Source organism: Beta vulgaris, chromosome 2 (assembly GCF_026745355.1).
Source record: "Beta vulgaris subsp. vulgaris cultivar EL10 chromosome 2, EL10.2, whole genome shotgun sequence".
NCBI classification, from domain to species: Eukaryota; Viridiplantae; Streptophyta; class Magnoliopsida; order Caryophyllales; family Amaranthaceae; genus Beta; species Beta vulgaris.
In genome coordinates this window covers 54312989-54340823 of record NC_079203.1, presented here as the reverse complement: position 1 = coordinate 54340823, position 27835 = coordinate 54312989, and the positions used below count along the sequence as shown (strand labels likewise).

The following is a 27835-nucleotide window of genomic DNA, read 5'->3' as shown; positions in this document are numbered from 1 at the left end:
AGTAAAATTAATTTGCAACGAGATTTGAACCTATGATCACTAGACACAATATATTTGTATAGATTAATTAATTAAAGGAAAATATCCTCCTTCTTTTTCACCCCCAAAATTAAAAACCCTAAACAAGGAAACAAACCCTTCCTTCTCTTTAGCCACTGTATCAAATAACAAATCTCACCTTCAGATTTAATCTCAGCCGTCCATCTTATCTCAATCAACGGTTGAGATCTTCCTTATACTCGTGCTTATCACTCGAAATACTTTTTCTCTCTCCTCACTCATCATCACTTTCCCCCCTTTCTTTCACTCTCTTTCTCTCTCTCTCTCTTAAATTCACAACAATGGCGAAAAAAACCCTCGTTTTTGGGATTTTTCGATCTTCATAACAAATTTTTCACACTCAAAAACTCAAATTCAAGCTTCAATAATCTTCAGCTCAAGAATTCGTTCAACAAATTTCTTTTTTTTTTTTTCGATTTTTGATTTTTGTGAGTGGATGGAATGATAACGGATAGTTATACGGAGATGACGTCAGAAGTAGGTGTACGATCGATCGATTATGGCGAAGAATTAGTCGGAAAAGAATTAGGGTTATTGTTAAGAGAGAGAGAAAGAGAGAGAGAAAGAAGTGGTGGTTTCGACATTTTTAGAAGTCCGTCGGCGCCGCCGACTATCGACGGTTCACTCTCCGGCGTCGGAAATATATTTTCCGGCGACGGCGGAAGTAACAGGGAAGTGTCGGAAGAAGAACTTAGGTCTGATCCAGCTTACATAAATTACTATTATTCAAATGTCAATATGAACCCTAGGTTACCGCCGCCATTGTTGTCTAAAGAAGATTGGAGGTATGCTCAGAGATGGGCCGGTGGTGGTGGGCCTGGAAATGGGCCTGGGCTTGGTGGTATTGGTGATAGAAGGAAGTTGGGTAATAATGAGTTTAATGGAAATAATACTAATAATAATAATGGTAATGGTAGTAATTATAATAATAATGGTGAGGTTAATAATAATAATAATGGGATGATTAGTAATGGTAATAATAATGGGGGAAGTTCATTGTTTTCAAAAGGGTTTAATGGGCAGATTGAGGATGATAATGGACAGAGTGAATGGAGTGGTGTTGGGTTGCCTGGATTAGGGTTAGGAAGTAGGCAGAAGAGTATTGCTGAAATTATTCAGGTATTATTTTTATTACTATTATTTTTTTTTTTGTGTTTTTAAGTTTAATTGATTGTGATTGTGATTGTGATGTCTTTATTAGGGTTTATGTTGTTGGGGGTCAAAGTTTGTTTTTTTTTTTGGTTGTTTTGTTAGTGCAGTTTTTAAGTGGGATGAATCTGTTTGTGTTAGATTATTTGTAAAAGTTGGATCTTGTTGTTATATTTGTTCTTTAGATAGTCTAAAGTGAATGTTTTTAGAATGTGAAGTAGAAGTAGTAGTATGGTTGACAATTTAAGGAATAAGACTGTTGGGTATATTGGACTTATTCTTTAGTTGTCTATATTAAGATCTGAATGGTTTAATAATAGCATGTTGTCTGGTAAGTTGTTATCTAGTGAGAATAATGCTGTGTAGGGTGGTGGAGTTACAAAAGCGTGTAATGGTTTATTTTGATATTGTTCGTGTTTTGAGGGAAGTGACGAGAGATTGTGGTTGATTAGGAGTTGATCAACTTGTGTTATCGAAAAGGTTTATTGCAGTAACCATCAATTATTCCCTTTATTTAGCCACTTCGCAGGTTTGTATGTTTGATGAGTCTGGTTTTCTTAGGGATGGTTAGTGGTAGTGAGCTTCGTAAAAGTTGATTTGTCTTTAGGCCTAAGACTAGCTGTTTGGAAGTTTTCTTACCATTTCGTATATTCAACATTGTTAATTCTTGGCCTTCTATGTTTCAAGTTCTTCATTTGAGGCTGGATTTGCTGAAGCCTCTTTTCTGATGTGAGGTTTGTTTTTCTAAAACAGGATGACTTGAACAGTTCCACCTCTAACACAAGAATCCCCTCTCGTCCAGCGAGCCGTAATGCATTTGATGAGAGCATTGCAACTTCAGAGGCTCAGTTGGCTCCCATGTCATCGACAGATGCTCTGCGTGTTGGTGGAAATATACAAGGCATTTCAGCAAACCACAATGTTGATGTTTCAGCTTCTCTTAGTTATGCATCTGCTCTAGGCGGTTCCTTGTCAAGGAGTACCACTCCTGATCCTCAGCTAATTGCTAGAGCCCCTAGTCCTCGTATCCCCACAGCTGGTGAAGGCAGGGTTAATTCCATGGACAAAAGAAGCGTCAACAGTCCCAGTTCACTCCATGGCACTCTGAATGGCCAAGGTGCTGCTGCAGATTTTGTAGCTGCTTTGTCGGGCATGAGTCTATCGTCAGATCCACAGATGGATGAGGAGAGGCAAATGAGGTCGCAATTTCAGCGTGGGATTGGTGACCACCGAAATATGTTCAATTTACATGGTGACCATAACCATATCAAACAAAACCTGCACTTGAACTCTGCTGATTTTACTCCTTTCCAGCAGCAATCTGTATCTCATTCCGCCAAAGGATCATACTCTACCAAAGGGAAAGGCAGTGGTGTTGGAATGGATCAGAATTACTACTTGAGGTTTGATGGTTTAGCTGAGCATCACAAGCATGGTGGACCAAATTCACCCTCTAACTTTCATAGTATTGGGAGCCCAAGCTCTGCGATTCCAAATTACAGCTTGAGTGGGCACAATATCGATCCAGCCTTGGCGTCGATGATGGCTGGTCAGCTTGGCAGTGGAGCATTGCCGCCATTGTTTGAAAATGCTGCTGCTTCAGCCATTGGTGTGGGTGGCATGGATTCTAGGGCTTTGGGAGGAAGTGCATCTTCACGAGCAAACATGATGGCTGCTGCTGCAGAGCTGCAAAATCTCGGTAGAGGGGGGAGTCAATCCCAGTTGGACCCCTTATATATGCACTACTTGTCATCAAATGATTATACTGCTGCCCAGTTGGCGGCTTTGAGTGACCCTTCTGTTGATGGGGGCAATTCTTACATGGATCTGTTAACACTTCAGAAAGCTTATTTAGGATCATTGCTGTCACCGCAGAAATCAGAGTGTGGTCGGCCTTACCTCGGTAAATCTACCGGACTGAATCATGGTTATTATGGTAACCCAGCTTTCGGGATCGGCACAGCATATGCTGGAAATCATTTAGCAAGTTCACTTCTTCCTAACTCTCCTGTTGGACCTGGTAGTCCTTTGAGACATGGTGAGAGAAATATGAGGTTGCCTTCTGGGATGAGGAATTTAGCTGGAGGAATGATGGGAAATTGGCGTTCAGAAACTGGTGGCTTCATGGAGCATAGTTTTGGATCTTCCTTGCTTGATGAATTTAAAAGCAACAAGACTAAATGTTTTGAGCTATTGGAAATTGCTGGTCATGTTGTCGAATTTAGGTACTCATTTCTAACTTTCTTTTCATTTTCTCAATCGTGCTATCATTTTTTTGCTTATCTGCTTGAACTCTGCAGTGCTGATCAATACGGGAGTCGCTTCATCCAGCAGAAACTCGAAACAGCCTCAGCAGAGGAAAAGGACATGGTTTTCCATGAGATAATTCCCCAAGCATTGTCACTGATGACAGATGTATTTGGTAACTATGTGATTCAGAAGGTAACTGTGACTTTTGATATCATATTAATAGCTATCTCTGGAGTCTGGATGTTAGAGAACGACCTGGAACTGTTTAGATAGCTTTCTTTTAATAATTTTTTAATTGCTTTATTGCAGTTTTTTGAGCATGGAACACCGTCACAAATTAGAGAATTGGCTGATAAGCTTACTGGTCATGTTTTGACACTCAGCCTTCAAATGTATGGCTGCCGAGTAATCCAGAAGGTATAGTTTGGTTGAACTGGTTTTTACAAAATTTTGGTGACTGTTATTTTAAGACTTCCAGAATTTTATTTTCTATCTTCTTCTTTCTTTGGTAAAAGAAGCTGCAATAAGTTTTGGCCTCCAGATAATTTTGCCGTGGAAGAAATGTATGTTCCTAAGGAAATTTCCACTTTCAATCTAGCTGTCATGATATCTTCTTCTATACTTCATCCGTTTTTTGTAATTGCTTAGTGATTTTTTCACATTAATTACAAGTTTCTTTATTTGGTAATATCTTCCCTCTCTTGTCACACGAGTCCCACTTTTTTCCTCCCCCCTTTTTTTCCTATCTCTTTAACCTTCATATGGCTTTCTTAAATAATGTGCCAAGGGGTGATGTTGGAAATAATAATATAACTGAAGAAGTATAAGTCTACAAAGAATTTCCACCATGACTGTCTTAGGTGATTACTAAAACGTGGGAAAATTTTGATCATCAAGATTTGCACATCCATCTATGAGTTCCCGACTTGATCCCTTTCTTCTTGCTTAACAGGCTATTGAAGTTGTTGATTTAGACCAGCAGAAGAAGATGGTTGTGGAACTAGATGGCCACATCATGCGCTGTGTACGTGACCAAAATGGAAATCATGTCATCCAAAAGTGCATTGAGTGCATTCCTGAAGATGCTATCCAGTTCATCATATCAACTTTCTATGATCAAGTTGTGACATTGTCAACTCATCCATATGGGTGTCGTGTTATCCAGGTTGAACAATACTACTAGTTTTCTGAACATTTTTTGATTAAAATGTTTGTAGCTGTTAATCAGATATTAGTAGGAGATGGACATGAATCGTAATTGGTTATATTGCTTGACAGAGAGTTCTGGAACACTGCAATGACGCAAAAACCCAGCGTTTAGTGATGGATGAGATTATGCAGTCTGTTTGCATGTTGGCTCAGGACCAGTATGGAAATTATGTTGTCCAGGTTTGTCATGAATCATCCTTTCTTTTTGTGGTGAATAAAACCAATCTTTCTGCTTAAATTATTGCAAGGCTTATCAGTGGTGGCTCATTTACATCACTATTCCGAGTGTTTTGGAATTTGTATTCACTAACAGTGGAGCCTGGATGTGTAGGCTTATTAGCGATTAATGGTTAGCCTCTGCCCAGTAATATTGAATATGGCAAAAGAATTAATGGAATCATCTTATAATGGGTGTATTAATCCTCTATACTGGTTTTCTTTAAAGTAATCCTCTTTAAGTTAGGAGTAAGAGCAACTATCTTTATAAAATTTGATTCACCACTAGCCATAATTTACAGTGTGAATTTTGTGATATTTTGCCTGTGTTTTCTCTGGATATGTTTAAGTTGAAGATGTCTTTGGTGTTTGAGATTATGATAATACATTCATACATGCACAGTCCTCTTCTCATGTGCATATTAGTATGCAGATAAACACACATGTACCACTATTTCGAAAACAAACTCAACTAATAGTTAGGTTGTCTTGTGCCTTTTTTTTCCGGTGGGAGGCGGGTTGGGGACGAGAGGTGAAATTTCTCTATAAGGAGACATGACTAAAAACTGCTAAGCGTTTTATTGTTCTTAAGGTATAACCCTCATAAATGGTAGAGAGACGGGTTTGCTTTGCGATTCAGTCTATCATTTCTTTTGGTAGAGACACTGTTGACAGCTTTTTGGATGACGTAATTGTTTTTATCTTTTGGACTTTCCAAACATTGATTGGTTTTGTGTGCATAGTTTTGACTTTTGATAGGCATTTATATTATAATACTACTCTGACCTTTTAAGTAATTACAGCATGTCCTGGAGCACGGAAAGCCCCATGAACGAACTGCTATAATAAGCAAGTTGACCGGGAAAATAGTTCAAATGAGTCAGCAGAAGTTTGCTTCAAATGTTATCGAGAAATGTCTAGCATTTGGGGATACAACAGAGCGTCGTAATATGGTGAATGAAATGCTTGGATCGACAGATGATAATGAGCCGCTTCAGGTTCTTCTACTGTCCTCTTACTTCAGTATACATTTATGTGTCCCTCTATTTTAAGTGCCAAGATTGTTGGTTATTTCTCCATTTCAAGATTGCCTAGTTAACAATTACCATCAAATGTTACTTTGTCTAAGTAGCTTGTTGTGCATTAGGTTCTTCTACTGTCCTCTTGGGGAGGCTGCTGCTTGTCACCGGGGGGGGGGGGGGTTTACATCTGCAAGAATCTGTTGGCAATGAGTCTTGATTATGATTACATCCCAGCTTTTTACTGTAGAACAGTAACTATAAATGATAATACTTTGTGGGTTGGATTTGGTGCAAAAGATGAGAGATGAACTGATACAACCATCAGGTTGAGGATTCTAGTCCTGAAATTTATTCCTACTAGGAGAGCGTTTACTATTTGAAGTCCTCCTTTGATATCTTCTTTTGTGTTGAGTGTCCATTCTTGCTATTATTCTGAAGGTGCTTTCATTCATTCATATCCTACTCTGATAGACTTACAGTCTGTTTACGGCATAGGATTTATACTATATGATTGAAGACAATCCAGAAGCAGGTCCATGACCCTTGTAACTGTATTGCAGTCTTCTGGCTGTGTTTCAAATCACAATTCGCTGATTGTTAGGCCACAATAAAAATACTTTCCATGTGGGACGGATCTCCCCAATCCCAAAAAGAGGGAAAAAGTGGGGCTCAGAGGGTTGCTGATTTGGAAATTTAATATTATTAGGGTGTGTTTAATTTTTAAACCTAACTTGCATAAATATATTGTAGCTGTCAATTGAATGTATTCGAGCTTATCCTAACGTTTTGGAACTCATCTGAACTTATCTTATTTGAAATAAGCTAAATTAAATTCTATAGAACACGACCTTGAACTCTTGGCCTTCTTTCTTTCGCACACCAAATTCTATTGCTTCTGCTCCACAATATTTTTGTTGGTGTTTTCTTGTTTTAGCATGTTGTATCAGAGAAGTATATGGCATACAAGGGTGTTAGCATGTCATTTTATTTAGCGAGTATTAGTTTGTAAGTCAGGTGGAGTTTCCTGGTTAGAAATAGATTTTGACAGGCATAGTCTTCATTTTTGAGATCTAAGCCTGAACAAGCTTTATTAACATTTAACAAGCATTAGACCTTCAGACACAAAGTTTGAATGTAAAACGTTTTTCCGATGGTACCGTTTCCGAACCTGGCGTGGTTCCATTTAGCCTCCTGGTTAACGAATAGAGGAACAACTAAAGGATATACAAGTGGCAGATTTGGTGTGTTGACTGAACTGGAGAACCTGCCTCTGGAGTTCACCAAAATGATGAATTTGTGAAATAGGGAGGAACTGATTGTTCCTGTCCAGTTCCATAGAATATGTACACAGAAAGTGGCCGGCCAAAAGGGTCTGATTGTTTCTATTCAACTCCATAGGATATGTGAATGCTGTCTGTTACTGCCTACGGCTAATTATTTAATACTATAGGTTCAGCAGGGTTTGGGGCTTTGGGATAAGATTGTAATAGGCCAAAGGATATGGAGCTTGAAGATTTAGTTGAATCCCATGGACACGTTAAGAAAACGTGGAGGTTGGACCATCCAGCTGTTCATAGGAGCATATGCCACAATCATTGCCACTTACATCATTGTATCTCGACCTTTATTCGTTTCACTGTATCTGTGCCTCTGTGGGACTGGTTTGGTCTGATAAATGCGTAAAATGTCATGGCAATCAGCATAACTGCATATTGGAACTATAAGGAGCAATTTAACTATCGGAGTCTTGGTTAGGAAGTAAATACAATTGAAAATTTTGGTCTGAGCTGATGTTTTCTGGCCTTTTCCAGTTTATTTTACTTGCCGATATATAATAATTAGTTTGAAGGGTTTCCATCTTTTCCCCTACATTTCCCTTTTAGCTTGTGCATTGAATTCATTTTTTTCGTGCTAATAAAGGTATCAGAGTTCCAAACCTAACACATTTGCTGGCTTCTGTTATTCAGGTGATGATGAAGGATCAATTTGCAAACTATGTTGTACAGAAAGTGCTGGAAACTTGTGATGACCAGCAACTCGAAGTGATCCTCTCACGAATAAAGAATCATCTGAATGCACTGAAGAAGTATACATATGGGAAGCATATCGTTGCCCGTGTAGAGAAACTTGTTGCAGCTGGAGGTAAATATGTTTTATTCCCCTCTATGACATCTAAAGTTTTATCACTCATTTACTCCCTTTGATTGTTTGCTAGTGCATTTAATAGCTCTACCTTATAATCTCCTAAACGTGCTCATGATTTTGCATTGATTTTTTTTTTTTTTTTTGAGTTAAGTTGTGGTGGCCGATGTTAATCCTCATGCAAATCAAGGGGGTACATTTAAATGATTTTTTTAAACAAGTTATTGGCTATACCTTACACAACTTGTATGCAGATATATGCTGCTATAATTTGAACTAATTACAAGTAGTACTTGAACTACCTACTAGGGATGCTCCTCATGACTCATGTCATGGACTCATGGGTCGAACCTCGTTCTTTTGGGGTGGGGTTTTTTCATCAAACTCTCAAGGAGCTTGACCTCATAAACTGAATTTGGCTGACCAGCGCGAGTTGTTGGTCCAGTCGGGTCCTTTTCCTCACCATATTAAAAATGAAATAATTGAACAATTACCTTGTTAAGTGTAAAGTTTCTTACACAAGTTTGAATCTTCTTACGCAGAGAGGAGAATCAGTTTGCAGACTCCCTACCCTGCTCCGGCGATGGCATAGAAGAGAAAGGTGTTGTACAGCTAACCGAGGCTAGTTTGAATGCGGCTCTCTACCCTTTGTTTTGTTTTAGCCTGCTGTAGCTCTTGTCTATTTTATTTAGGTTGGACTGAGAGCTGAATCAAAAAATAAAAGTTTGTTGGTTGTACTTGTAAACCTGTAAATTGTAGTGTTTTTTTTCTTCCCCTTTTTGGTTTTTGGAGGATATATACCTAGAAAAAAACAGGTTAGTTTGAGGCTCAAATGGTACAAGATACCAGATGCCCTGCCTCCCTTGCTGAGAAAACTTAAAATTTACTGTACAAGTTTGGAGGGTGTATAGAGAAAGCTCTGGGAGGTAGTAAATTTGTGACTTGTGACTGTACAGAAGAATGTTGCTAGCTGCAGAAAAAAAAAAAGAGAGAAGAGAGCCTTTATGTTAGAGTTGAGGCTATAAGTTTTCCCTTTTACGTGTATCGGATGGATAATTTCTTCTTTAAAGAACAATTTTCTTATATCATCTCATCTTATTTTGCTGTTTATTGTTGTTTTTTCTTCTTCTTTGTATTATATTATGGATGTTTTATTTATGCGATTGCTGCTTTATGCTCTAGTATTAAATAAAATGTGATTCATGGTCGGTTCTGTTCAACTTATTTTAACTTATATAAGATCGGATAAGATCGAACAATTATAAGATTAGATAAATGTCCTGTGAACTTATCTTCACTCATTTCAGAAAAAGATAAGATAAGATAAGATCAAATAAGATCTTAAGATAAGATAAGACAAAATAAGTTGAACAGAACAAATTCTTACTATCCAAAAAGATAACTTGACATGGTATCATGTTTTGCTTTGTATTAGTTATTTTCAAAAATAATCAATTTCAATTTTTTTTATTACTACATACATAAGATTTTAATGGTGAAATATGTACAATTGAATGTGAGCAAAATTTTATTTTATTTTATTTTATTTTATTGTTTTGATGATTGAGCATATCTAAAATGCAAAAGGAAATGTATGATGTCTCATGAATATTGGTTTTGTGCGGAAATAATGTGTGGTTTATGACATCTACAAGTTTCAAGAGAATATTTTGTAACTTGAAAGGTTAATTGGTTTCAAAGAAGTGATATCTCCATTTTAGTAATTTTCGTAGGAGATTTACGAAATTTAGGAGTTGCTAATGGTTTCTCCAATAACTAGTTACATCGTACAATTTGATGCATTACAAACTTTTGAAGCCAATGCTCTCTTCAATAAATATAGAGAAAGTACATATATACCAAGAAGGGTAGAGAGAGAAAGCTGGGACCACGTATTAGTAAAATAACTAGTTGTAAGGCTTGGGGTTATGTGCCGAGTAATTATTATTTCTATTTTTTTTGTAATATTTTACGTTAAAATTATAATACCTAACATAACTTGATTTGGTGGTTAACTAGTATATAATTTTGAAGTCATGAAATCAAATATTGTATTATGCATTTTCTAATTTTTTTATTATATGGTAGAGTACATAAAGTAACACTCTCAAGTCTCAGAGATAGCATCACATGTCATAATTCCTTTGTATAGGAATGCCTTTTAACATATTAGTATAGATTAGGAGTGTTTCATTTAAAACGAAAAAAGTTATGTCAATAATCAAGGTTAACTTGATGTCTTGATTGTTGATACTTTTATAAATCTTTCTATTCTTTATTGTCTATCTCAATTGAGAAGTCAAAAGTCAAGGTTTTGTAACTTTCGACGTATTGTTATCGAAAGATTGTTTTGAAATATGTTATCATACATATCGTAATTACTATACTTTGATATTTTTAATAATACATCACTTGAAAATGATTTTATCCACTCCTATTAGCTTATGTAAAGTTGAAAAATAGTAATCTCCAAAATGTTAATTCATGTTCTGTTTTTTGGACTCACAAAAACTGAATTAAAATGAACTAAAATGAAAGAAATTGAATTACATAGAAAAAATGAATTGAAATAAGTCTGAAAAACAGGACCACAATGGCGGATACTTTGTACTCGTAGGTGCTAATAACCATTATATTTGCCCTCTAGCTATTTGTTTTCTTACTCACTATCGTCTCATAGGTGAAAGCAACATATGGACTCCAATAGTTGACTTTCGATATTCTTTTCATGATACCCATCTTAAATAAAATCTAGATTTTCTTTTTGCATAATTTCCAAAAATATTTTTTAAAAGTTTGATATCTTTTATTATGTATCAATAAAATTTAAAAGCTCATAGTTTGAATGTGTATATTAAGCTAAATTTAACGAGATCTCAAACATAATATTACTCTCTTTTTTCCCCTTATTCATTTTGAAAGGGATTTACATGAGAACTTATCATAATACAAAGAGAGTAATATTAGCATTTAACTATGTTCTCTCCACCTCATTTTAGAAAATTATTGTTACTTATTATTGCTAGGATCAAATTAGATCTAATTAGATAAATAGACCTTATTATCATCAACTTGTTTAATATATAGTAGTATATAATTATGTTAGCAATAACTATGAAATTAGCTTTATGAAAAATTGCCGTTGATATTTTTGACAAGATCTCACTGAAATATGTGATAATACCTTTTTTAATATTAAAACATAACATAAAAATACGATTAGATTTCAATAGAAGACCAGAGCCCTGTTTATTTCACCTTAAATAAAAAAAATCAATAAATTCAAGTTCGATTCAGTAACAATAAATCCAATTCATCAAATTAAGTTAATCATATAAGTCTAAACAAAATAAATTCAACAAAATTAAATTTAGTTCACCTACACTACCTTCTTAACGGATTGCTCCAACTTAATAACAGCATTACAATCTCCCTTGGCTATACCATCAACGATCTTTTGGACTATCAATGCAATCAAGGAGATTGCAACAGTTTTCCCCTGGTGTTTTATTTTAAAGGTGAATCGCCAACAAGTTCAGGATGCCCATGATATGGCTCAACTATGTGCCCGAACTTGTTCGCAATTCACCACAAATTATTCTGATATTCCTTAGTCCTTTGCTTTTGTCTTTCCACCTTTGTCAAAAAAAAAAAAAAAAATAAAAAAAAAATTTAGTTAAGTAACTCAACAAATATAAGTTCTAGTTAATTATATCAAGTTCAATTTTTATAACTCTTCATTAAACTAATGAAACATAACATTAATTTAGGGTGCCATAGTACTACTAATCATTTCTTTTATGATTCAAAAACCAAAACCAAGAAAAAAAAAAGAAAAAAAAGAGGGTGATAATACTGTAGTACTTATCTGACAAGAAAATTTAAGGTAGCAATCTTCCACGTGAGGTCTCTATCCAAACTCTAAAGCTGTATCTCATCATTGTCTTCTTTCTCTCTCTTCACTCCATTCTTTCTCTCTCTTCATTCTCCTTAAATTAGAAAAAAAAAAAAATCAAAAAAAAAACCCCCGTAAAAAAAGCCACCTTGTTTTATCATCTTATCTTACACTCTCTTGTTCTTAATCTAAAATTTCGGTCTTTTTTTTAAACTTTGATTGAATTCTAAATCTTAAAATTTTGAAAAGTTGCAATTTTTACCCTTTTTGTGTGTTTCAATTCATAAACCCAGAAAAATTAACAGTGAAATTTGGCAAATTTGAAGGGTAAAAGAGAAGATAATGGAAGATCAATCTGAGTTAAGATTGCAAGGATGGGAAACGGGTTTACCTTTACCTGAAGATCTAACTCCATTATCACAATCTTTGATCTCCCCAGAATTAGCTTTAGCATTTGGGATCAACCCAGAAAGTTCGCGTGTTGAATTTGATCTTAATCAGGCAACGCACGAGAACTGTTCGACGATATGCCCAAGTGAAGAGAACTTGGAATCTTTGAGTTTGAGGTTGTTTCCTGGTAGAAATGATTTGGATATATCTAATAAGTTGAAAAGGGGTGAATGTTTTGTGACTGATGAGGTGAATTCTGGGTCTAAAGATGAAAATGGTGATGATAATGGGGTAAATAGGACAGTTAAAAGGCCTAGATTGGTTTGGACCCCACAACTTCATAAGAGATTTGTTGATGTGATTGAGCATTTGGGGATTGATAAAGCTGTTCCTAAGACAATTATGGAGATGATGAATGTTGAGGGTTTGACAAGAGAAAATGTTGCTAGTCATTTGCAGAAGTATAGGCTTTATTTGAAGAGAATGGAAGGGTTGTCTAGTGACAGTCACTCAGGGTCGAGACGGGACTCACCGCTTTTCGAGTGTGATGGGTTCGGGTCCATGGCAATGCAGCATCCTCAGCCACCACAGCAACCGCCACAGCAGCAGCAGCATTGCGGTTCATTGCCATTGATGCCAATGCCAATGGTGGCGCCGCCTCCTGGAGCGTATGGGTTTGGACATTTGGGGTTGCCTGTGGCTACTTCTGCACCTCCTGGATACTGTGGGCTTGAATCTGGGGCGTACAGCATGTTCTGGAATCGACAACGAGGTTGATTGTTTTGTTCAACCCTTCTTTTTCTTTCTTTTGATGAGTTGCAGGATTAAATTGTAGTATTTGGTTTTTAATCCTTTCAGATTATCATAAACTATCCAATAAGTCACTTGGAGTTAATATGACCACACATTATGTATTACTGTTCCTTTTTTGAATTTAAGGAAACTTATTCGACATGGCTCTTTTCTGCTGTTTTTCTTATCTGTTTACTTATCAGTTTTGGTGTTCGAAAGCTAACTAAGGTGCTTTAGTTTTGTTAAGAACTCGTTAATAGCTAGTTAGATTTTTGGAAGTAGATCATAGTATGCTCGACTATCACTTGCACCATTTAAGTGGACAATGAAGAAAGGAATACGGCAGTTGATTTTGTGATGGCTGATGGCACATTATGCATCACTGACAAGAAGAATTTGATTCAGAAACCTTTATATTACATGTTGATTACAGCTCAAGTTTATTTGAAGAGTTTTAGCTTGTGTGTGTTCCTTTTCAGAAGGGATTCATCTTTCCTAGATGCAGTGTACAACTCCCCGTTGTATTTCCTTCCAAGTGTGCTCGTACTCCCTTCTTCGTTTTTAACATGGCTAGTCTTTGTGCAATAGCTCCGACGAGAAGAAAGAAGAAAGCATAAATAGACTGTCCTGGCGGCGGAACACAAGGGTCTCCTAAGTTGAGCCTTTTTTTTCCTGTGTCTGAATCCTATGTTACTTGGACTCGACTAGTTGTGGTATACTGCGGTTATACTATTGGTCTATTAATGGTCTTTTTATCTTTGTCTTTTTTGAAAATCTGCTCTATGGATAGATATTTCATGCTTATTTAGCTTTCAGCCCCACCTCCTTGTATTCTAAGGTAATTTATATCTGAAATCTTTTCCCTATAGTATAAGTTCTGCATAATCCATTTATAAACATGTTTTGTCATTGATTATATTGCTACCTGGAATGATTTGTGTATTCTCTATCTTAATGAGATTAAAGAGTGCTATACATGACCATGACATTCTCCAATATCTCTTCCAAAATCTCTGTCACTTTTTTTCCTGTCTTTACCACTTGAATACTATTATATTGAACGGTCAGATTGCATGGGTGTGACAACATATGAGAAGAATATGTAATGCACTCACTTTTGGGGTTTATAACAAGTTTTCTGCAGCCATTTAAACATATCGTCTTTTTAAATGGAGATTTTGCAATACTTTTCATGCTTTGTGCCATATTGACATATTTGATTTTTTTTGCAATGAACCAGCCTAAGGGAGAGGGGTTACTATTGTTGGTACATTATTACTGAGTTACAGGTTAGCTTGAGGAATAAGATAGAGAGTTACGGAGAGAAGAAAACCTATAAAATACAGAATATTAGGGTGAGAAAAAGCATGCTGAAAATTGATGAGAGTTTTGGTGAGCTTTTTAGAGTTTATTGGGAGAGAACAAGCCTCTCGAAAGCTTTAGCTATCACCTTGTTTTACAGTTCTAGAAATTATTAATCAAGAATCATCTTTATCTATAATCAGTTTCTTAAATTCTGTCCAAGCTATTTCAGTTCATAGCACTTTTCTGTTGAAAAAGTAGTGGCTATTCTAATGAAATACTAGGAGCTTGTGAGTCAGATGATTCGAGAAAGCTCTTTTTCTGTCAGAATGGCTTCTGCTGGTAGCGGAGATCTTTCCTCTCAGGTCAGTTTTCGAAACATTTTGTGCTTCAAGAATCAAGAGATGTTAGCTTTGCAGGGCTCCATTTTCTGGCTGACAGAACTTGGAATTTACGTACTTGCTAGAAGAAAGCTATATGTAGGACATGAAAAAGACAGAGGTATTAGATTAGGGCTCACTTCAAGTGATTTTACCAAATTTCCCCCCTTTCACATGTTCCCTATTTAGCCTCACTCCTTTTTTCTGTATGAGATGTTTACCAGGTATCGTTATTGTGAGACCATCAATTGTGGCCATCTTTTGGTTTCTTGTGAAATCATTTGTCTCCCTTGATAACGAGGGGGGAGGGGGGGGGGGGGGTGGAACCTAATATATTCTTTTTCTGATTGGAATTTGGCTGCTATTTTAAGCTCTTATGGGCTCTTGCTACTTAATAAGACAGGCTCTGGGTAAGATGGCTTCAGAGATACTATATCAAGCATGAAGATATTGGAAGCTGCAGAGTTACTAACTGTGCTTGAATCAGCCGAAATATAATAAGCTGCTATCGTTTGGTTGAGAAATGTGGAGAGGTTGATATGCTGGGTGTTTAATGGCGCTACTTCTTCAACCTGTGGCACCTGGTTTATGAAAGGCTGCTTACAGTGGACAGCCTTCTTCAATGGCAGATCACCTGTGACCGTGTGTTTGTTGTGCAGGAATGAAAATGAAAGCCTTTCCCATCTTTTTTTTTTCAGTATGGTAATAGCTCTCAACTTTGGACTGCTATCCTGGCGTATTCACATTGCCCAAGACCTGTATATAGTTTGGATGTCGAAATTAAACTAGCCAATGCTAAGAAGAACATGGTATGATGTTCTCGAAAACCATTTACAGCCTTTGGTTGCAGAGGAACAAGAGGAGGTTTACTGAAGTTCATACTACATGGGAATTGTTATTTATAGATATAATGTTTGATGTTGCTTGTAACTTGTAAGGGTGAGAATAAAATGCAGGGAAAGCTGCTTGTTTAGAATGTTTGCTTGGTATTGAGTGATGGTGTTCTAGTTTTCCTTTTGGCCTTGTTAGTTGTTATTAAAGGGCTTTGTGGTTGTAAATCTCCTATTTCGTGCAAGAAAATGATATCTCCAATTAACTGTTAATAAAGTTGTCATTTTTCGTATATGAATGAATATAATGATTGCAGAGAGTAGTGTTCCTATTAAAATCAAACAGAGATAGCTTACTGCATCACACATTAGAATATAATTAAACAAGCTGGAGAGATTCAAAAACCAAGCAGGAAGGCACGGGATTTCGCTTTTTTTGGCACAACGCGCCGGTTAAGTCCATCTAGAAACAATAATTGATTCAACTAGTAAAATGAACAAGAAGCACAAATCTAATGAGATACTCAAAACCAATACATTACATAATCATCCTACACCAAATAGAAAACTTCAAGTCTTCTGCTAGAATGCACAGGTTCTGAAAAATCAAGTAGGGGGACAAAAGCTAATAAGATACTTGGGAGCCTTGCAAGTCTTAAGCCCTGTTTTCTCATCAAAGGGATGACTATAAGCCCTCGGACAAACCGCCTTAAACAACCTCCCAAACACCGTTGGCTGACACTTTTCGGCCTCAGAAAACTCTCCGGTACAACAATACCTAGGAAAACCAGTGGCTAAACAAGGACTCTTACACCCCACAACCTTCCCTTGTGTCTTAACCACCAATGCTGAAGGACAACAAACATTCAAGTCTACCTCACATTCCGCCACACCACAACTTTGTCTCTCCGCCCTTCCAACAATTGGGATCATTGATACAGGGACATTGAACCCATCAACAATGCTAACGTCGTAGAAATGAAGGGTGGATGCAGGAGTACCGAATGTCATTTCCACCACAGTAACAGGCGGTTTCCCACCAATGCCTTTACATTGAAGACGGCCACTACAGTCTCCTGATTGACACATTCCAATGCCAGTGTTTGGATCAAAGTTGCAACCTTGCCTTGCCCATACTCTTCCTGACCAGTTTTGGGAGACTCGGAGGAGTTCTCGATGGCCGGAACGCAAGCTGAAGCCGCCACCAAAAGGAGTGTTGTGCCCGGTAGTTGCTAGTATTCCTGGCCAGATAGTGCTGTTGCAGTTATTGGCTATAATCAGTTGAACTGCATCTGTCAACCAAAAAAAGAGAAGTTAATAAAACTCAAGTACTATATTAATAAGGAACTCACTAACTATGGAAGAGAGGAACCTGTGATAAAGAAAAGGAGGGAGAAGATTAGGAGATGCAGGGGAAGTGCCATCATTTTATGAGTTTTCATGCCCAAGTTTGAATGTTTTAAAAAATGGAGAAAGAGAGAGTTAATAAAAAAAAACAGGCCAAAAACGGTTTGTGAAAAGTGGGTAACGGTTTTTTTTTTCCATCACTTTGTCCCTCTATCCCCTCTAACCTCTTATTTCTTTTCCTAATTTAATTTGCATAATTAATTTGTATGTCAATTTTCAATATTAAGCAAGGTCCTATAAAAAAAAATAAGCAAGGTTGTGCTTCTTGTAACACCGCGTCGAAAATTATGTCCTAAAAAATCATTATTTTTCTATGTGATCTTATGAGAATGGGATATGTTATTAAAAAAAAGTGGATTATTAGACGTTTTATGGACTTAAATATTAGATAACGTTACCAAATTCTTTGAGAAGAGACTATAAACTTTGTTTATGACATAAAAGTGGGCAATGTAAAAAGTCTCTAAGGTTCCATTGGTTCATTATTTCGACTTCCGATTAGGTTTAAATTTGAGAGTTAAAAGAGATCAACACGTTCTTGCAATATAAACTATGACATCGTAAATCAAGGTAAAGAAAGAGGTAAAAAGGGACATTTTCATGCTCTGTTGAGAACTATAGAATCACTTTTTTCTTAAAAACTTACTCTTTTCAGCAAGGGTGAATTCTAGAGTATGATAGATGGAAAATGTCACCCTATTTCTCAAGAAATGTCATCTTATAATCCTCATGTCAATCACAGAAGTTAATCCTGTAAAAACAAAAGTAACTGTTGTCTTCATACACTCTTCTCACAAAGATTTCATCATTAAAGAAAACACCATTCAAGCAGGCAAAAAATTGCTCAAACTATTGACATGAGTTACACTATGCACCATTGATTTATAAACCAACTCCATGGAGGAAGAACAAATTCCCCCTATAGGTAATTGTCCTGCTTTCAGCCCCTATACACCACAAATGCCCTTGCAACTCTAGTTTCCTCTTCATCCCAGCAGTTTCCCATACAAACTCGAACATTCCAAGAGCGCGATCTAATTGCTTAATCCCACTCCAAACCATTTTTTCTTCCACTGATGTCAATATTTTCCCCATGGACAAACATAACTTATCTTTCTCACCAATCTCATACAACCCGCCGGACACCTCCACTTCCATGTCTCGAAGACTCTCATGAAGATAATATCTTAGAAGTGTAAACAAGCATCGCGATGAGTGACCCAATGTCTTCACTAGTTTCTTCTGAACTAAGCTTTCATGAAGTTGTACCTCCTTGTATCCAATGTCTCTATCAATTAGCACATCCTTAATCTGAGTTAGACCTTCTTTCATCACCTCGAGTCTTGACACATGGAATGATAAACCTTCATCTCCTCTTAGACAATTGATGAGGTCATTGAACATTTCAAGAATCTCTTCCCATTTCCGGGATGATGAAGATGTATTTAATTTTGACGGTTTAGGCCTCATCCATGAAGAAGCATTCTCATCTTGGCGACTAGCTGTCTCAGCTAAGAACTTTAAGCAAGTAGAAACAATCTGCTGACCCATGAACGTCTTTTTGCTAGGAGTATGAGAATCCAATAACTCCATCTCGGTTCTCAATCCCTTGAGTATTTCTTCAAGCGCACCTGTAAATATCCGGTGCTGAGTGACTTGTGGGCATATGGTAAATCGGACTGTCTTCCTTTGTTGAGCTGAGACGTTCAGAAAGTTGCACACTGTGGTGAGGTTATTGACAATCATACCTTCCCTCTCAATTGGTTTGGTAAAGCAAACAGGGGGAGTGCATTTTCTTCCTGAAACTGCAGCACTCGAATTCAAATTCTGCCCGAGTTCTTCCTGTACTGATGGATGCCCAAGAAACAATCTCATAAGTGCCTTGAAATGGTGCATCCTATGAAGAAGACGTTCATCTCTAACAATCGAATTGTCAGTGACATCCACTAATCTACCATCAACCAAATCAACATTCTTCAGCAAATTGGTTAACTTAGTCAATCTCGGAAAAACCTCATTATACCATCCTAGAGGTATGTTTCCTTCACACAACGGCTCTGAGCAATATCGAAGTACAGCATTCAAATGCAGAGGAGCATTTTGCCTGGTTCCAATGACATACTTTGGACCACATACATGTAGGAAGTCCTGCACATATTTGTAAGCTACAAATCCGTGCCTCATCTCCTTTTTTTCGCTTTTACAAGTTCATTTTTGTTCATTCATCTTGCCTGCAAGATCAAAGACCAAACTCAATACCAATCAATAGAAATTCAGTAAAGCCCTTTACTAGAATATTATCATGCCTCAAATAAACATAACATAGGTAAAACAACAAAATGAAAGGCACACATTCTCACTTAGTTCCAGTTATGATTGTCTATTTAAGAGCCTCCTGCTACACTACAGGAGTGATTGAACCAATACTATAATACTATATAGTTGTATAAACACTAAAAAACATACCTTAAAAGCAAAAAAAAAGGAAGAAAAAAGTTCAGAAAAAAAGAGTCCAACATTACATGTTATACTCTAACTTGAAATTTCATTGAGGCAATACATCGAACACCTACTATGCATACCTCAAAAATACTATCATATCATAAATTCACAATAATTATTCAACTAACATCAAAAAGACCACATTTTCATACGAGCCCACTAAAAATTACATCATATAAATCACTACTAACATCCCATGAAAAAAAAAAAATCAACTTACTAAAATCCAATCAAGTTCATATAAGCTCCTTGCAAAAACAAATTAAAACAATAACATAAAATAAAGCTTCAATCTTTAACTGTGTAAATGGAAAAAACTTCAACTTACATACCCATTTTTTTTTTGACCGGAAATTCATGCTCATTTCAACAATGTGGGAAATGATTGTTTTGAAACTTTTGTAATGCTAAATATATCAATGGAATGATAATTACCCAGAAAAATAAATCGGCGGTTTATTCTAACCCAGAAAAATTAAGGATGTATACTTATTAATGGCTGTTATCCGGTTGAACCGGTAACCCGACCCGAACTAAAATTTGGGTAATCTGTTTTTTTAGCTGAAACCGGTTCACTGGGTAAATCTCGTGTTATTGACTTTAGGAACCGGATAAGCCGGTTTCATATTTACTCTATAATAGAGCCAAAACGCTGCGTTTTATATTAATGGTTAACCGGTTCATCCGGTTCTTATCTTCTTTGGTAAAATCCAGACCAAGCCGAAACCCTCGACCCCCTTTTTCTTCTCATGATTCTTTCTCTATCATCGAATTTTTGCTCTCATAATATCAAGTAAGTTTAATTATTTTTTTTGTATTAGTTCTATTTTTTATTGTTCTTACTTTATTAATTTTGGTATGATTACTTTTTTTGTTGTTATTTTTGAAAAATTTCCTGAGTTTGTTGTTTGAGCTCTCAATTTTTCTTAATAATTTTGTGTTTCTATAATCATAATGCTTCTTTTATGATAAAGCTCTCATTTTTATTTCATTTTCTGCACAATTTTATGAATTTTTTTGATGAAGTTGTATACTTTGTTGGTAATGATGATTTGATTATCTATGTGATGATGTTGAAAATGAAATTGAAATTAAAGTTTCATACTTTTTATGAAATTCTGATGAAATACCCATTACCCAGTTGATGTAATTTACCCCCTCAAGGTTAAAGCTGATGCAAGAAATGGCATTTGGGTTTGAGCCAGTGCCCATTAGCTCACAAAAACATGACCCAGCTTGGAAACATTGTGAAATGTTTAAGGATGGGGATAGAGTTCAGCTTAAGTGTATATATTGTGCAAAAGTTTTTAGGGGTGGTGGTATTCATAGGATTAAAGAGCACTTAGCTTGTCAAAAGGGTAATGCATCCACTTGCCACCGGGTTCCATCTGATGTCCGAGAGGCAATGCAACAAAGCCTAAAAGGTGTGGTGGTGAAGAAGAAGAGGAAGCAGAAGACGGTTGATGAGATCACTATGGCTAGCATTAAGGCACCCTCTAATGATGACGTTGATGGTTTCGCTAATGAGTGTGGTGGTGCTAGCACTGAGATTCATTTGATCGCGAATTCTAATGCTCTTGAGCCTAACTCGACGATGATGGCTCCTCGAGAGGAAGGGATGAGTATTAGAGTCCCGGGGAAGAGGAAACGGGGAAGGCCTCCTAAACAAGCCTTGCTTTCCATGGTTGGTAATGGTGCTTTAGTTCCTGTTAGTGATAGTCATGTTGCGAATGAGATGGAGGTCTCATCGAAGAAGGTGAACTCTCAAGTTCATTTAGCAATAGGGCGTTTCTTATATGATATCGGGGTTCCGTTGGATGCTGTAAATTCGGTCTATTTTCAGCCGATGCTTGATGCCATTGCTTTGGATGGGACCGGAGTTGTGGGACCCTCACATCATGATCTTCAAGGTTGGATTCTGAAGAGTGCAGTTAATGATGTGAAGGCTGATATGGACTATTGTGCAAGGGCATGGGGGCGCACGGGCTGTTCTGTTTTGGTGGAGGAAACTAACATAGGGAAGGAAAAGGAAATGACAGTCATCAACTTTCTAGTGTATTGTCCTGAAGGCACAATGTTCTTGAAATCAATAGATGTGACCAACATTATAGATTCTGCTGAATCTATGTTTGAATTAATCAAGGAGGTGGTGGAAGAAGTTGGACCTAAAAATATATTGCAAGTGATTACACCCAATGAGGAAGGTTATGCTGCTATAGGTAAAAGGCTTTCTGACACTTACCCTACCTTGTATTGGGCTCCTTGTGCAGCTAATTCAATAATTCTGATGCTTGAGGACATGGGGAAATTCGAATGGATAAATGCTGTACTAGAACAATGTAAGTCGATCACGAGGTTTATCTATAATCATAGTGTTGTCCTAAACATGATGCGGAGGTATACCTTTGGTGTGGATTTAGTGGTGCCTGATCTTAGTCCTTCTGTCACCAGTTTTAGAACTGTAAAACGAATGATCGACCTGAAACACAATTTGCAAGCTTTAGTTACATCACAGGAGTGGGTGGATTCATATTATTCTAAAAAGGATGGGGCATTGGCTATATTGGATTTCGTCAGCGACCACTCTTTCTGGTCCTCCTGCAACCTAGTTGTCCTCCTAACTGATCCAATTTTGAGAGTGTTGAGCATTGTCAGAAGTGAGAAAAAACCTGCCATGGGTTATGTATATGCAGGACTATACCGAGCCAAAGAGGCCATGAAAAGAGAGTTCAGAAAGAGTGAAGAGTATTTGACTTATTGGAGTATCATCGATCAGAGGTGGGAACGGCATCAGCAATTACCCCTGCATGCTGCAGGCTTCTACCTCAATCCAAAGTACTTTTACAGCATTGATGGAGATTTACCAGGTACCATTGCCTCGGGAATGTTTGATTGCATTGAGAGATTAGTTCTCGATACAAAAACCCAGGATAAAATTATCAAAGAACTCAATTCTTACAAAACAGCTGCTGGGGATTTCGGACGGAAGATGGCAATTCGAGCTAGAGAGAACCTTCTACCTTGTAAGTATTCTATTTTGATGTTTAGGTTATTCATTGTTTATTATCCCTGTCTTGGTCTCGGCTATTATATGAACAATATTTAAAGATTTTGGCCTAAATCGAAGTGTTGAGGATCCGACACAATACTTGAGCCGTACAATGAAGTGTCCGAGTGACATAGGTTTACATAGCTTGCTTCTTTACTAGAGATACGAAGAAAATAGTATTTTTATCTGAACCATTAAATCTGTAACTATATGTATTGCAGTCTGCTATCTGAACCTGTAAATCTGTAATTCTAAGTTTAGACATTTGAGGTATTGATGAGGTGACTGTTCCCTGTTTAACAATCAAATGTTATATGGTTAGCTTAATGTGGCAAGTCACATTAAACAGTAAGTGATGAATGTCAGAAACATTCATCTGAACTCTTTTGTAACATATTGAATCTGCAGTCTGTGTGTTTAGATTCACAGGTCAAGATAACTATCTTTAAACCCATGTCTTAGAGGTAAATAACTCCTTAACCATTATCCCTGACCCTAAGTGTTGGAAGCTAAATTTAAGAAAAAGATTTATGGTATTTGGAGCCATTGAAATTGCCTCTTGTTTAGTCCTGTATTATCTTCTTTTTAATCTGTAATATATGCAGCTGAATGGTGGTCTACATATGGAGGGGCCTGCCCAAACCTCTCACGACTATCTATCCGGATTCTTGGTCAATGTTGCAGTTTGACACATTGCAATATAGATCTAATTCCACTTGAGCAAATGCACAACACTGTCAACAGTCTCGAACATCAACGACTCAACGATCAGGTCTTCACACAGTATAATCTACGGCTAAGACAAATGTGAGTCTTATTATTTTAGTTGAGAATTTGGAAGAAGGCAATAAAAATTCATTTTGACTTAGATATTTCACAGGGCTCAGAAAAGCAAAGAAGATGACAATACGGACCCACTATCATTGGACAACCATGCTAGTGTTGCTGACTGGATAGCTAGAAAAGAATTATGTTTGGATGACCATGGAAGTTCTGACTGGATGGCAATTGAGCTGCCCTCACCGAGCAAAATGCGTTTAAAACCTTCTTCAGTTGATGAAGTTGAAGAACTAGGTAATGGTAATGTGAACATGACCTAAATTTCTTTTTCTTTTGAATGTGGCCCAAACTTTTGATTTGCTTGCACTATATGAGCCAAAGAGGTGGAATTGTGCCAGCCTGCCTCACAACCCGACTTAAGTTTTGATTCATGGCCCTGGCATGATCCACGAAGCAGGTTTGGGTGTGGACCAGTGTTATGCATCTATATGCTTCCTAACTTCATGCTCCTATCGATTTTTGCAGGTTTTGATGACTATGAAATATTTGGTGGAGCAAAGGATGACGAGGATGCTCTTGCAGAGTGCATTGCAGACAACATAGAAGGCCAGTAACAGCAAATGAGCTTTGACTCTCTTCAAAACTTCTATTAGTAGAAAATTCATCTCTCCTAATGCTAGTCTGTCTTCTGATCATATAGATAAAATATGCTTGTACATGTTAGTCTGTCTTCTGATCATATAGATGACATATGCGTGTACTATTTTTTTTTCCCCTCGTTCTTGTGTTCGAGAAAAATGAGTACACACTATGAGAGTACATTTGAGGTCGCTCACTACCAACATGAGAAGAACATCAACAGGAACTGGCGTGCATTACTGGAATATAGAGAATGAAGCCATTGGTATGACATGAACATAATAGATAACAACAGGGGTATACTTAAACCAATTGTTAAACTCCGGTACAGGTTTATCGGCCGAGGAAACACATGTATATCCTGGGTATGTAAGGGCTGCTTCTAGCTCTTGCTTTAGTCTTTAGATAAGGCAGAATGTCAGTGTGAATATGTAGATTAAATTACTGAATGTAATGTAGTACTTTTTCTTGATGTGCTGCAACTGTAATATAAGGTAGAATTGACATAACTAATGATATTAATCTTCCATATCTGCATACTGATACAAAACTATACTTCAAACATTTTAAATTGAGCAAATTAGGATGGAAAAATCAATAACTTCACATTACAAAAATAAGAACCAGTCACCTAAACAGCAATAACGGATCGAAACACGACTTTGGTAACTGATTAATCATGTTAGACGATACTCTCTTTTCACAGGCTAGCTATCTACCTTCATCTCCCCCTGTTAAAGGTAACAAAGAAACAGAACCAGTTTCAACATCCATATACGACGACTGAGGATATGAATGAACAAAATCCTCAAATTCAGCAGTACCTTTCTTTCGGCTGCTCTGGCTGTTCCTCTTACCACTATATCCACCAGGAACTAGCATCTCCTCTGGCAATGCAGCTTCCCCTTCCAAAAACCTCGACACCTGCCTCATCGATGGTCGGGAATCAGCCGTCTCAGCAGAGCACATGATGCCCAATTTTAGAACTATTGCCGCCTCAATCTCATTGTAATCACCGTTCAACTTAGGGTCCATTACATCAAGTATAGCACCCTCTTTCCATCTATCCCAAACCCAATCAACCAAGAACAATTCCTCAGGTGATGCCTTTGGCTCAATAGGCCTCCTCCCACAAGCCAACTCCAACAACAATGCACCAAAGCCGAACACATCAGAGCTCGTTGTAGGCTTTCCTGTTCGTGTTAGCTCAGGTGCCAAATACCCCAGAGTTCCCACTACCCGGGTAGTTCCCGGGTCAGTGCCGTGCTCATAAAGCTTGGCCAATCCAAAATCACCTAACTTACCATTAAAGTCAGCATCTAGTAACACATTTCCTGCCTTAACATCTCTATGTATCACAGTTTGCTCCCACTCTTCATGTAAATACAGCAAACCAGAAGCAACCCCTTTAATGATATTGAATCTTTGATCCCATCTTAACACCATTACAGGCTCATTAAACAAGTACTTATCTAAACTACCATTTGGCATATAATCATACACAAGGATCAAATCTCCCTTACGCCTGCACCACCCAAGTAATTGGACCAAATTCCGGTGTCGTAGCTTGCCAATAGTGGCAATCTCAGCCACAAATTCCTGCAACCCCTGCCTTGATTCATGAGATACTCTCTTAACAGCAACCTCAGTATTAGAATTTGAAAGAGTACCTTTATAAACCCTTCCAAATCCACCAAACCCTAACAATTGTTTGTCCTTAAAACCCTTTGTAGCTTTCTTAAGCTCTTGGTAAGGGAACCTATGTGGACCAACATCAAGTTCCCATGACTCAATCACATCCCTATTCTTATACAACCATAGAATGTAAGCAGCTATTCCCAAAACTATAAAAAATGCAAAAACAGATCCAATTGAAACCCCAAAAATCAACCCAAAATTAGTCTTTTTATCTCTTGGAAGTTTAGGAAGTGAGGACAAATCAAGAGGTTTTGCTACACCATTCATCTTAAAACTCCAACCCATTATATAATGTGAACTTGCAAGCAACCCAGTTGAACCAGAAAACCCAACATACATAAACTCATTCACATAAGGAGAAAGATCAACATCATAAGACAATAAACTCCTACTTGGTTTTTTATCAGAGAGAGAAAGACTAACATTTAACTGATGTTTATTTGAATCATAATCAATCCAACATAAGATTGTTTCCCCACTTTTCATATTAAGATACTGAGCTGTTGAATTCCCATCAACATAATAACCTGCTGGAGTAGAATTAACTGAAATCATGCTATTAATATTAATACCCACATGATTATCATCAATATCTCCAAATGCAAAATCTTGAACTTCATCAAATTCAACAGCAAAAATATGATTAGTGAGATTCCCATTATCAGATGAATTAAGAAGGCCAAGATATTGGCTAGGAAGAGCACCAGGAAGTTCTTTACTGGGTGCAAAAGTGAAGGCAAATCCATGCCCACCAAGTGTTTGAAATTGTGGCACTAATGCAAAAGCAAAAATGGTGGAAAATGAAACACAAGTTCCATTTTTTGAGGTTTTTACCCTTACTGGAGGAGGATAAAAAGCATGACCCAGAAGTCTAGATGTATCATTAGTTAACTTAAGGATGCCATTGTTGAGAATCATGGCAATTCCATTTAGGGTTAAGTTAGTACCACCATGGTTGAATCCATTAAAGAAAAGATCTTGGCTTTTAGAAAGATATGGGTTTTGTAATAAGATGAGAAAAACCCAGAAAAAATTGAAGATGAAAGCCATTAAAGCAGAGATTTTGGGGATGAAATCATACTAGTTTGAGCTCAGCTGAAGTGGGTATTGGTTGTTTTTTAGGAGAGAGAAAGCTGTGGATTGGTGGAGTTGAAGAGAGAGAAAATGAGATATGTGTATATGTTAGAATAATTAAGAGAAGAGTATGAAATTAGGGAAACAGAGGGTGAATGGTTTTCACATGGCAAATTCACTAAAGTCCATAATTGAAGCTCTGAAAGCAGATGATGATGGACATTCCAAGTTGGTTTTTTCTTTTGTATGGAGCACTTTATTATTTGTGGTACTAACACACACTTTTGAGGAAAATGTATTTTCTTGTAATTGTGACACATTTATTACTCATGACTTCATAAGTTATGAGTAGTTATTAATCAAACAAGCAACATTCTTGAGTCTTGTCCATTTCTAGACATAAGTTTCTACTACTTTTTCGGGACGGTAAAATGATAACGGTTTATTTTTTTAGGTATAAGTTTTATTTAATTCAATTATGATGTATTATTTTCACATGATATAATTAAAACTTATTTGAATTGAATGTATTAGACTTGATTAATTTTCATTGGAACTTATTTTTGAGTGTTGTGTTAGACCTAATTAATCTGATATGACATTATGAGACCTGAAACTTATTTTTTTAAGGTAGAGAGAACACACGCACTCTAAAGTTTTCTCTTATCCTTTCACTTTAGTTCAATTCAGTCTAAAAGAACAAAGGCTAACTAATATTGGATATTTTAATTTAATAACCTTGTTATCACATGAACAGTAAGATTGATATGTTATTGTTTTTTTAATTTGTTGAACCACATTGTAACTAGTTCATATGAGAGATTATTATACATGATTTTCAACACGTGATATTGGCTAGTAGTTCCTCCAAACCTTGCAAGATTGAAGTTATTAATAGCATGTTTTCTTGAAAGATACCTTGATTTCAAAGGCAACTACTTATGGATTACAACCCGGTTAAATTTGGAGTTTACCTACATTGAAGGTTGAAATCCAATGGACAAAACAAAGTATATGTTACCAAAATTTGAAATATCGCTTAATTTTAT

General features: G+C 36.8%; 6 protein-coding genes across 7 annotated transcripts; 3 read left to right on the top strand and 3 right to left on the bottom strand.

Annotated features, from left to right (window-relative positions):
• Positions 1–257: 257 nt before the first annotated feature.
• Positions 258–9136, top strand: LOC104904426 (pumilio homolog 1). Its single transcript, XM_010692673.4, has 9 exons — positions 258–1179; positions 1963–3434; positions 3510–3651; positions 3769–3876; positions 4412–4624; positions 4738–4848; positions 5688–5882; positions 7874–8048; positions 8591–9136. Exons 1-9 carry the CDS (start codon positions 502–504, stop codon positions 8638–8640), a joined length of 3144 nt encoding a protein of 1047 aa, XP_010690975.2. The 5' UTR covers positions 258–501; the 3' UTR covers positions 8641–9136.
• A 2582-nt stretch (positions 9137–11718) lies between these two features.
• Positions 11719–13285, top strand: LOC104904436 (transcription factor PCL1). The gene has a single exon (XM_048638872.2). The coding sequence runs from the start codon at positions 12286–12288 to the stop codon at positions 13108–13110; it is 825 nt and encodes a 274-aa protein (XP_048494829.1). The 5' UTR covers positions 11719–12285; the 3' UTR covers positions 13111–13285.
• Positions 13286–16101: 2816 nt separating this feature from the next.
• Positions 16102–17061, bottom strand: LOC104904455 (thaumatin-like protein). Its single transcript, XM_010692708.2, has 2 exons — positions 17010–17061; positions 16102–16929 (listed from the first exon to the last, which is right to left on the bottom strand). Exons 1-2 carry the CDS (start codon positions 17059–17061, stop codon positions 16244–16246), a joined length of 738 nt encoding a protein of 245 aa, XP_010691010.2. The 3' UTR covers positions 16102–16243.
• Positions 17062–17796: 735 nt separating this feature from the next.
• Positions 17797–20104, bottom strand: LOC104904445 (hypothetical protein). The gene is made up of 2 exons (XM_048639585.2): positions 19982–20104; positions 17797–19275 (listed from the first exon to the last, which is right to left on the bottom strand). Exon 2 carries the CDS (start codon positions 19226–19228, stop codon positions 17927–17929), a length of 1302 nt encoding a protein of 433 aa, XP_048495542.1. The 5' UTR covers positions 19229–19275; positions 19982–20104; the 3' UTR covers positions 17797–17926.
• Positions 20105–20211: 107 nt separating this feature from the next.
• Positions 20212–24545, top strand: LOC104904473 (uncharacterized). Of its 2 annotated transcripts, none has more exons than XM_010692732.4 (5): positions 20212–20339; positions 20688–22569; positions 23201–23402; positions 23476–23675; positions 23901–24545. In XM_010692732.4, exons 2-5 carry the CDS (start codon positions 20721–20723, stop codon positions 23987–23989), a joined length of 2340 nt encoding a protein of 779 aa, XP_010691034.2. In that variant the 5' UTR covers positions 20212–20339; positions 20688–20720; the 3' UTR covers positions 23990–24545. The 2 variants fall into 2 exon arrangements, with proteins under 2 accessions (XP_010691034.2, XP_010691042.2); XM_010692740.4 differs by having other exon boundaries at positions 20213–20339; positions 23476–23669.
• On the bottom strand, positions 24515–27037 carry LOC104904464 (L-type lectin-domain containing receptor kinase S.4). Its single transcript, XM_010692720.4, has 2 exons — positions 24839–27037; positions 24515–24745 (listed from the first exon to the last, which is right to left on the bottom strand). Exons 1-2 carry the CDS (start codon positions 26760–26762, stop codon positions 24726–24728), a joined length of 1944 nt encoding a protein of 647 aa, XP_010691022.2. The 5' UTR covers positions 26763–27037; the 3' UTR covers positions 24515–24725.
• Positions 27038–27835: the final 798 nt, after the last annotated feature.

Bases quoted from the DNA above. Each gene is read 5' to 3' on its own strand.
- LOC104904426 (XM_010692673.4), top strand. From the start codon at position 502: ATGATAACGGATAGTTATACGGAGATGACGTCAGAAGTAGGTGTACGA. The intron at 1,180-1,962 runs GTATTATTTTTA...TTTCTAAAACAG, and splicing joins GTATTGCTGAAATTATTCAG to GATGACTTGAACAGTTCCAC. The intron at 3,652-3,768 runs GTAACTGTGACT...GCTTTATTGCAG, and splicing joins GTAACTATGTGATTCAGAAG to TTTTTTGAGCATGGAACACC.
- LOC104904436 (XM_048638872.2), top strand. From the start codon at position 12,286: ATGGAAGATCAATCTGAGTTAAGATTGCAAGGATGGGAAACGGGTTTA.
- LOC104904455 (XM_010692708.2), bottom strand. From the start codon at position 17,061: ATGGCACTTCCCCTGCATCTCCTAATCTTCTCCCTCCTTTTCTTTATC. The intron at 16,930-17,009 runs GTTCCTCTCTTC...TTTGGTTGACAG, and splicing joins CCTCCTTTTCTTTATCACAG to ATGCAGTTCAACTGATTATA.
- LOC104904445 (XM_048639585.2), bottom strand. From the start codon at position 19,228: ATGAGGCACGGATTTGTAGCTTACAAATATGTGCAGGACTTCCTACAT.
- LOC104904473 (XM_010692732.4), top strand. From the start codon at position 20,721: ATGCAAGAAATGGCATTTGGGTTTGAGCCAGTGCCCATTAGCTCACAA. The intron at 22,570-23,200 runs GTAAGTATTCTA...TAATATATGCAG, and splicing joins TAGAGAGAACCTTCTACCTT to CTGAATGGTGGTCTACATAT. The intron at 23,403-23,475 runs GTGAGTCTTATT...GATATTTCACAG, and splicing joins AATCTACGGCTAAGACAAAT to GGCTCAGAAAAGCAAAGAAG.
- LOC104904464 (XM_010692720.4), bottom strand. From the start codon at position 26,762: ATGGCTTTCATCTTCAATTTTTTCTGGGTTTTTCTCATCTTATTACAA. The intron at 24,746-24,838 runs GTACTGCTGAAT...TACCTTTAACAG, and splicing joins CCAGAGCAGCCGAAAGAAAG to GGGGAGATGAAGGTAGATAG.